Here is a 10,128-nt window from a genome sequence, read left to right on the forward strand (position 1 = left end):
CAAAATATAATATACTAAATGCATTAAAAGAAGCTAAAATAAAAATTTTCTAACACATTAAAAAATATTTATATTAAAAAACCATTACCATAAATATAATAATTATTTTATTGTATTAAATATAATTTTTAAATTTTGATATTTCCGATTGGGTTAGTTAGATGGATAAGTTTTTTTTAAGTTTTGAGTAACAGGTTAATTATTATTGGACTAGTAATTTAATATAAATATATAATTATTATTTAATATATATAATTAATATAATTATTTTTATAACATAATATATTCAAGTAGAAATTGAGATCGGGTGGAAAACATCTTGCTCATGGCCCGGCTCATAAAAAATGGGTCTTAAATTTTACCTAAACCCATTTTTCAGACAAACCTCAAGCTTAGACAAATAACCTAGCCCATAATCATATCTAATCCTAAATAATGAAAATGAATTATTATGTTTTACAATTCTTTCAATAATATCACTTATTAAAAGAGAATCATATCAACTGAAATAACTGCATTAAACGAGAATCATGATTGTCCACGTGTTATTTGGTAAATTTGAAGTTGACAACGTTCCTCTTAGAATTTCAATAAAAGGATATAATGTTCTATGCCGACTCCACCTTTAGAACTAGCTTCATAAACTCGTAAACCAAGTAACTTATGGCTGCTGATGGTAACACCTGTACATGATGAACTGAATTAAGTTAGAAAATGCTGAGACTAATAAACTTAAAATCACAGATTACTATAATCCAAGCCAAGAAATCAAGCATGGGTTAATTTCCCTGTACAAAATTCTGCAGTTAATTGCATTAAAAGATGTAGAAAATGCACATCATGCATGCATGTGTGAGTTTATGTGAGTTTAACATACATAACATGTATGTATATACGTATATTTCGTACCTGCAATATGCTGGGAATGAGTCCTGCATAAAGAGCATGCATTCCACCACCTTCCTCAACTATCTTCACACAAGTCGCGAATGCACTTAACTTAGTCGCACGGACTTGCATTTGGAGTTGCCTTCTCACAACTTCGAATGGATATGTAGCAGCCTCGGAACATGCACCAGCAATTGCCCCGTATAATAATGTTCTAATAGGACCTAACTCTAATTGCTCAAATGCATTCAGTTCCAGAACACCTCGCTTCATGTCTTGAATTCTTTTTCTCCCCTCAGGTGAATGAAGATAGGCTGACTTCAACATATCATAAACGCCATAGAAGACTGCACCTGAAGGTGCCATACTTATAATCGTGGGCACTAGTCCCTTATAAAGAGAAAAGAACCCTTCAGTTTGAACCATGTGACGAAAAGTTCCAAACAAACCACCCAGCGCTTCCCCGCCTGGAGCTACCATTACTGTCCTTATCTGCAATTGTCAATTACAGTGAGACTTGGCTATGATTAGAACTGGAAATTCCCTAATCAAAGAAAGTACCACACAGTTATCTCGATAGTAACCAAAGTAACCAACACTATCAGAAATTTCTACATCATGTGGGATAAGTATAAGGGAATAGAATTTTCAAGAAGGCATAGACATCGAATTGGAAAGAATCTCATAGAACAACTGAAATAAGTACAAGAAATGGAACAGGTTGCAAATAATTTTAGCTGACTTGCATCCAACCAAACCTTTGTGTAGAAGTTGCTAATGAATTTTAAAATCACCAGAGTCATGGTCTTAAGTGTTTTAAACAGGGCACTAATATCTCACATCATGCTTTCAATTAGACAGCAATTCATCCGAATCCCATAACTCCAATCCTTATCACATAATTTTAAGCATAATATTGCAAAAAACTACAAGTTTCAGTTTCAGACACCGAAATCCCGCATTATAGCCAATCTTTTGATGAATGTGAGAGGGCAAGAAGTAAACTTGCCAAAGCATGCTACTTCTAGTCCTATCCTAGCTTCACAGATCATGCAGCCAAATCTAAAAACATATACTAAGAACACTTGAAAACAAGAAGATACCGAGTTCCGCAAAATCCAACACCACTACCAGGCCACACACAAAAGGAAAGGCTAACATGTAACCAGATTAATGAAATCCTTAAATTTCACATACGGTGTCCAATGGTAAGCAAAGCAAAGTAGCAGTAATCCCAGCAGCAGCACCAGCAAGAAACCTCTCGAAATTTGAGGCTTCTTCTTTTCCAGATAATTTCAGTTGTTGATTTCTATATGTATCATAAGCATAAAAGTTGATAGCCTTGAAAGGAGCCGTGCGAAGTATATTGACAAAATTCCCTTTCCAAAAACCTATCAACCCTTCAGAGACTGCAATGGATTTAATTAGTTCAATGAAGTGTTTCTTTTCACCACGAAGAATGTACTTCAACTTCAATCTCTCCAGAGGAGCAATCAAAGTCCTGTTACAAAAGGAAACAATTATTGGAGCTACAAAAAAAATTTTAACAAGCATTTTTTTTGGTCATTTAATGCTACATAATCTGATATAAACAAATCTTCCATCGTTTTCTTTCTCAACAAGATTTTCACATAATAAAATAAATCTCAATATAACCCACAAATAATAGCATAGAGAGAAAACCTTGAAACCATAGCAGCAACAGCACCAGCCCAAAGATGTTTGGTGGTATTTAAAGCCCCTGATCCCTTCTTTTCTTTCTCCTCTTCCACCATTTCCACTTCTTCCAAATTCTTATCCCCGTTTTGGCCCCAACTTTCTCCTGATTCTCCAACATAACCCTCCTCTCTCGATAAACTCACCGATAAAAACCAGCCCACTCTGCCCCTACCATCTCTCCTTGACTTCACAAAACGCAGCGTTTTAGTACTCTTCCCCCCACCCAAAAAGCACAAATTGTCATCTTTATCAACAGAACATTTCTGGGCCTTCAATGAAATGAAGGAAACGAACGAGGAAGGCAGTGTTTGGTCGTTGAGAAACAAACCACCCAATAAAAACGGACGACCGGTATTCCACTGTCGTGAAGCCCTGATCGTGTCAATAAACAAACAGCTATTTGGACCGTACATTGCAGCAAAATCTAAAAAGCAAAAACAAAAGCTCCAATTATTAGAGGGAAAAAAGAAACAAACTTTGGCAAATTAGTGAAGAAGAAGAAGAAGAATAGGGCATGGATATATGATGAGATAGTGAGGACTAAGATGTGACCAAGATTTTCCGACTTGGCCTTCCATGATCGAGCCTGCCACTCTCGCTTTGCTTTTTAATCCAGTTTTGATCTTCTTCTGTTCTTTTTTAATCCGCTTTACTTTAAGGCGGGGGTTTTAGAACAGCATACGAGGCGAGGTCCAATGATTTTTCATTTTGGTGAAATAGAGGCCTAGCATGTAACACGTGCATTTTCTTTCCATTTTTAAAATATATTTTTAGAATGGGTAATTTGCACTTTAGATCATTGAATTTTGTTTTAAATTTTCATATACATCATAAATCTTTAAATTCTTTTATACATATAAATATTTAATAAAATAAAATTAGATCATTTATGTAACACCCCTAAAATTATTAGACCATAAAATTAGTAATAAATCGAGATTGTATATAACTGATTGCTTGATAAAGTGAAATACGAAAAATAAAAGAGATAAAAAAAGAAGTTTGAGTGATGAAATAAGAAGAATATTGTGATACATTAATTTCAGCCAGAGGCTAAATCGTAATGATGTGAAAAGTTTTGGGATTCAAGTATGATAATCTGAAATTTGAAGGATTGAAATGTAAACTGAGAAAACTTGAAGGACCAAAAGAGAAAATAATCCAACTTCTTATGACATGAAATTGGTGTGTAGGACCAAATTGAATAATCAAAAAAATATGAGGGACTAAATTATAATTTTACCAAAAATGAGAAGTGATTCAATGATGGAAATTTGTAGAAACATGAAAGGTAAAATGGTCATTACCCAAAATATAAAATTATACGGTGTAAAAATTAAAGAAAAAAAGTGTTGAAATATGATTAGTTAACTATTTTATTATTATTTTATTATAGGATATTTTATATTAAATTGTAATATTTTATTATGAGATAATTGCATGGAAACATGAAAAAAAATCTTCGTGCTTCCAAGGCCGCTTATATATATGTACAAAGGGGTTCTCATTTCTTTATAATTTAGTCCCTTATCATGAAATCTCACTTTTTCTCCTAAATTCCTTAAAAATACCCATTGCCACCCAAAAGGAGAAGTGAAGTAGACATACTAAAGAGTTTAGAATAACATCTTGAAAGAAAGAAATTGAAAGTGGAAGTGGATAAAGATGTGGAAAATTTGAAGAGATTAAAGAGACAAGGTAAGTACTTTAAGAATTTTACTTTATTTAATTTTTAATCAAAGTATAGATTATGCTAAATAGTTGAATTATTTATGAATAAACTAATATTAAGTAATGAATTGATTTGGTATATTGAAATAATAGTAAAAGGACTAAATTGTAAAGTGTACAAAAGTTTATGTTTGAAATAAAGTATTATGATAGAGAGTTTAAATGAATGTTAAGTATTAAAGAATTAATTACAAAGTGATGTTAAGGTGAAATTATAGTAAATAATGAATTTCCATGATGTCAAGGACTAAATTGTAAGCTTTGTGAAACTTAGAATTAAAATAATTGCAGTGAAGTGCATAAAAATCAAATATATGATGTAAGAAATTATAATGAATTATTTGATTAAAGTGTTATGTGATAGTGAAATTGAATGAAAAGTGAAGTTAGAAGGACAATTAAAATAATTACTGAGTTTTTGTAATGTTAAGGACTAGATTGCAAAATAATTAAAAATGACTACAAGTATTAAAAACACGAGAAAGTGATTTCTAGTATAGATATTTATTATATTTTGGTGTGTTCATAAAGTGAGAAAGAAGAAAAAGTAATGGAAATACTATTAACTATGAAAAGAAAGTGACATGAATTTTAGTATGTAAAGTAAAGATGTATTTAAGTTTACATGTAAGTTTTAAGGGCTATATAAAATAATAATCAAAAGTATAATTTTATGAACAACCAAATGATCTTATATAAAGAATCTGTAACAGCCCATTTTTAGTGCAATTGAAACAGTAGTTTCGGGACAACAAATTTGAGCTAGAAAGAAAATTTATTTTAATAGATTTATATGATCTGCATTATGATAGGAATGTCATATGAAAATTCTGATAAGAAAATTTTACCGATTATATGCTTAATTACGGAAAGGACTAAATTGTATAAAATGCAAAAGTTAAATTCTAGTAGCTAGAAGGATCAAATAGCTATGGAATTCAAAACTTGACGTCAAACTTGACGTCTTTATATGGTAATTAGACCATTAATGAAAAGTTAGTATATATTTTTGGATGATTCATCCATAGAAATTTAGAAAAAGGGCAAGGACTAAATTGGAAATAGAATTAATTAAAAGATGATAGTAGAAAATATCATCTTAGTTTCATTATCTTCCCTAAAATTTGCATGGGAACCCTAGGAGAGAGAAAGGAAACTAATCAAGCTTAATTGGGTAAGTATTCTTGTCTCGTTTTTAGTAATATTTATATTTTTGATATCGGGATAACCTAATCTATCTAGATTGGTGATCAATTTGAAAAGTTATCAAAGTATAGAAATTTTTCCATGGATGAATATATTAAAAATTTGAAATTCATGGTAGAAAATGAAAGGTTGTTGATAGATAAACAACTTTTACAAAGTGAATTTTGATGAAATTGTGATTTAGGGACTAAATTGTAAAGTTTTAAAAATTGAAGAAAAATTCTAAATTTTGTGAAATATATGTGCTGTAAAAGTTATACTAAAATTTCAGTTAGGCTTAGAATAAGGATTAAATTGCATGAATTTCATTTTTTGAGCCTAAGGATGAAATTGGAATTTATGAAAGTTTAGGGGTAAAATGGAAATTTTGCCTAGAGTGTAAAATGAATTCAATTGAATATGAATTGTATTAAATTGATGATTAAATTCATTTATATAGATCTAGATAACTCAAATTCGAAGCTAGATCGAGGAAAGGAGAAAGTTTTAGATTAGTAGATTCTCTTATACGAACTATAATCGAGGTAAGTTCGTGTAACTTAATTATGCATGTTAATATGTTTCAATTGAATGTTGTATATGATTAGAATGTGGTATATATTTATGTGATTTATATGAATGTTATAAATACATGAAATGATTACATGATTAGAAATGTATTTAAAATGTTAAGTCCCGTTGGAATAATGAAAATCGATGGATACGTATGATTTCCCATTTTTGAATGTGATTTTGCATATGTTGCAGATAGGATTTAGCTCGAACGAGTAATCCTGATATAGCCCTCTCGAGCATCCTGATCAGTAGTGATTTAGCATCTGTTGCGCACTATCGCAGCTCTTTGTGAGCGTCCTGTTACATGTTTCGGTCGGTTGTGATCCAGAATATAGTGCGGACACAAACGTAGCTCTATGTGAGCGTCCTGATTTGAACTCTTAAGATTTTCTTAACATGGCTCACTTGAACTCCGTGTTACCTTATCTGGTGCTCCTTGATATTATCTCTTCGGAGATATCTAATAAGCTTTATGAGCTTCCTGAATAAAACTCTTATAAGTTTATTGATTAGCTCGGATAAGTGTCCTGATACATGATTACATGGCTCATCTGAGCATCTTGATATATGGCTTGAGAGTGTGCTTCCTGAATAAGTGCCCTATTGGGTACCACTGATTATGAATTGACGGATTACGGATTTGAACACCTTGAGTGTGCTATTTGAGTATCCATCATTATTTCAATAATTCAATGGATAAAACTCTTTACATGAGAAAAATGATGAGATAAATAGAAATATGCCTTGGATGCTTTTAATTATTTGATGAAGGGTTATATGATGAGCTCATTTATGCTTGTTTGATGTACAAATGTATTATATGACTAACTTGCTTGATTGAGTATATGTGTTTAGGTAAACTTGTCAAATTGATGAAAAGCATGTTAATTGTATGCTTAACATTAATAAATATAATTGGTAAGTTTTAATTCCTGTTATACGAACTTACGAAGCATTAAATGCTTACTAGGTTTTATTTATCTGTTTTATAGTGCTCGAAAGCTCGTGAAGGTTGGAGATCGGTTGGAGCATCATCACACTATCCACTAGTTTGTTTTGGTATAAATAGTAAACTTATTTTGGTATAGTGGCATGTATAAGTAACTTGACCATTGTTGGCATATAAATGTGGTTTGTAAACTAGCCATTGGAATGGCTAGTAATGATTTGTTTTGGTATATTTATAAGGTTATATTATGACAAATATCTATGTGTTAAGTATTTTAAGTATAGTTGATCAAGTTATGCTTAACATATAAGTTAAACAAGGGTAAGAATATAAACTTGAATGCATATGATAAAATATCATATTAAATGTTAGAATTGGCTTGGATTTAATGCTTGAATTGGCTAGTATATACCTGTAAGTTTTGGTGTAGGTTATTGACAAATTTGAGTGAGAAATAAAGTTAGGAAATGACTTTATTTTGTCCACACGGGTGTGTGTCTTAACCGTGTGTGAGACACGGCCTGACACATGGGCATGTGGTTTGGCCGTGTGTCCCCTGCATCTTAAATTTGAGAAACAGAATGCTCAAAATTGAGCACACAGGCCCAGAACACGAGCGTGTGTCTTGGCTGTGTGAAACCTGCACTTAATTTTGGAAAAATTAAATTAACCACACAACCTAGCACACAGGCATGTGGCTGGCCATGTGGCACAAGTCAAAGAGTTACACGGGGTTGAACACTGCCTGCAGCACGAGCGTGTGTGCCCTGAATCTAGGAAAATTTTTGAAAATTTCGTGAAAAAAAATTATTTAAGTTCCCGATTTAGTCCCGACTCGATTCTAATGTTTATATTGGGCCTCAAAGGTCCATTCAATGGACAATATGATTAGTTTTGGATATGAATAGTAATTGACATGAATTATGTGAAATTACTCTAGTAATGTTCCGTAACCCTATTCCGGCGACGAATACGGGTTAGGGGTGTTACAGAATCTAATAGCTTGATAAGAGAAATAAGTGTTAAATGTTGATACGAGTGATAATAAATAAAACTTTCACTCAAACAGTTTTAGACAACAGTAGTAGTTCAACTTTGAAAGTATACCAAAAATTGTAGAAATCAATTTAGAGGTTGAATTAAATATGAAATTAAATATTATTGAGTCTAGTTTAGCATAAAAGAAACTTTTCAAGTAAAGGAATAGTAAATTATGAGATATATGAATTTTTGTGAGACAATGTCAGAATGATTTCGAATTCTCCTATTTTGACTTTGAAAATTTATTTCAAATTTTACAAAAAAAAAATTAGGATATGAAATTTATATGCTTAAAATATTTATGAATTTACTTTTAAGGGAAACAAACAGAAAAATTAAATGAGTCTCGTACTGAAAGATAACTAATTTTTAGTGAAGAAAGGTCAAACTACCTAGCAGCATAACATTAGAAAACTAAAACAATTTACTGTATTAATTGGAATAAGAGAAAATTTCAAAATTTTAATGGTAAAAATTTCATTGAGTCTGGATTAAAAAACAGCAAGCATATCTTAATTTGGAACATTATAGAACAATATATAAATAATTTAGTGACTGCTATTCAAGTGGACAGTTTTGCTAAAATTATGTAAATAGTAAAATTGAAATTAATGTTGCAAATAGGCATACAATACTAAAACCAATAAATTCTCATTTAATTACATGTACATAAAGGATAAGGAATGAAGAGGGGGAGGAGGAAAAATAGTAGAAACGTGTGATGCTAAGAAATTATTATAAATGATAGAATTATAAATACATAAGAATAGTTTAAGTGAATTGTTAAGACATTAAGTGAATAATTGTAACATGATGTATTAATGGATATATTTGTAAAAATTTGATAATTGTGTTAATCTTATAAATTTGATCTAGAAACATATGGTATAGAAATTCGAAATAGCTACATGTGAATGATATGTAGAGTGACATTGGTAGAATTGTGGTATATAAATTTGATTGTAAGTGACAAAAACAAAAGTGATAGAATGGAAATCAATTCGGTTGCAACAAGAAGTTTACCACATCACTATGAGTGAAGATAGTGAGTGACATCGCAATGACAGCTTGGGGTTTTGAAAACTTTGTAATTTAGTCCTTATTCAATTACAAACTATTACAAGAGTTGTCAAAAGCTTAAATTGAATTTAAATAAGTTTTTCAATTGAGTTGTAAACGCTAATTGATATTAATAGTGCTATTAAAATAATAAGTGAATTGAATTTAACACTAGTTGCTCCAACAATGAATGTTGTAACAGCCTAATTTTTAGTGGTGTTGGAAACAGTGATTTGAGATCACTAAATCCAACAAGTAAGTTTGAAAATTTAATAAATTAATATTTATGAGTCAAGTGTGATTTTAGAAATATTCTTAAACTAGAGAATTTTGTGATTTAAAAGAATTTATTAGGTAAGTTGGATTAAAAACGAGGTATCGAGACCTTGATTTTATAAACCAAGCCATAAATTTTTTTTATATATATTTACAAAGTGTCACTAAGTTAGTATTAAAGTTTCGTTAGAAAATTTTAACGTTTTGATGGTTAATTAATTAAAAAGGACTAAATTGAAAAAGGTGCAAAATTTGCTCAAGTGATTAAATAGTCCAAATAGTAAATAAGAGGGACTTAAATGGTAATTGGGCCTAAGTGGAGTGGCCGGGGCATCATAGGCATAGAAAAATGACAAAAATGATGTAATAAAAGGGGCAAAATTGGAAATAATGAAATTTTAAATATCAAATTGAAAAACCTACAAGTTTCTAGACATTTTCTTCATCAAATTTTCTGTCAAAACCACCATTTAAAAGCTATCAAGGCTGGTTTTCATATTTTAGCTTCATGTAAATTTAATTCTTGCTCTTTTCTTGAAATTTTGTGTTTTTAAGACTTTTACAATTAGGTCCAATTGTCTATTTCATTAGTTTTTTATTTCATGAGTGATTGTGAAAGTTACCATGGATGAGTGCTGGAATTTTATGATGAATTAACATGGATTTGAAGTTTTAATTTCATTAAATGATGATTTTATCAAGTA

At 30.7% G+C, this 10,128-nt stretch overlaps 1 protein-coding gene across 1 annotated transcript; it reads right to left on the reverse strand.

Moving 5' to 3' along the window:
* Nucleotides 1–499: 499 nt before the first annotated feature.
* Nucleotides 500–3,316, reverse strand: LOC107962955 (probable mitochondrial adenine nucleotide transporter BTL3). The gene is made up of 5 exons (XM_041081502.1): nucleotides 3,160–3,316; nucleotides 2,572–3,031; nucleotides 2,086–2,389; nucleotides 910–1,380; nucleotides 500–683 (listed from the first exon to the last, which is right to left on the reverse strand). The coding sequence occupies exons 2-5, from the start codon at nucleotides 3,018–3,020 to the stop codon at nucleotides 609–611; spliced, it is 1,299 nt and encodes a 432-aa protein (XP_040937436.1). The 5' UTR covers nucleotides 3,021–3,031; nucleotides 3,160–3,316; the 3' UTR covers nucleotides 500–608.
* Between the last annotated feature and the right edge of the window lie 6,812 nt (nucleotides 3,317–10,128).

This window comes from Gossypium hirsutum, chromosome A11, assembly GCF_007990345.1.
Source record: "Gossypium hirsutum isolate 1008001.06 chromosome A11, Gossypium_hirsutum_v2.1, whole genome shotgun sequence".
In the NCBI taxonomy this organism is placed as follows: Eukaryota; Viridiplantae; Streptophyta; class Magnoliopsida; order Malvales; family Malvaceae; genus Gossypium; species Gossypium hirsutum.

Excerpts from the sequence above, each read along its gene's own strand:
- LOC107962955 (XM_041081502.1), bottom strand. The coding sequence starts at position 3,020 with ATGTACGGTCCAAATAGCTGTTTGTTTATTGACACGATCAGGGCTTCA. Across the intron at positions 2,390-2,571 it reads GTTGCTGCTATGGTTTCAAG|GACTTTGATTGCTCCTCTGG; the intron begins GTTTTCTCTCTA and ends CTTTTGTAACAG. Across the intron at positions 684-909 it reads TCATTCCCAGCATATTGCAG|GTGTTACCATCAGCAGCCAT; the intron begins GTACGAAATATA and ends CATCATGTACAG.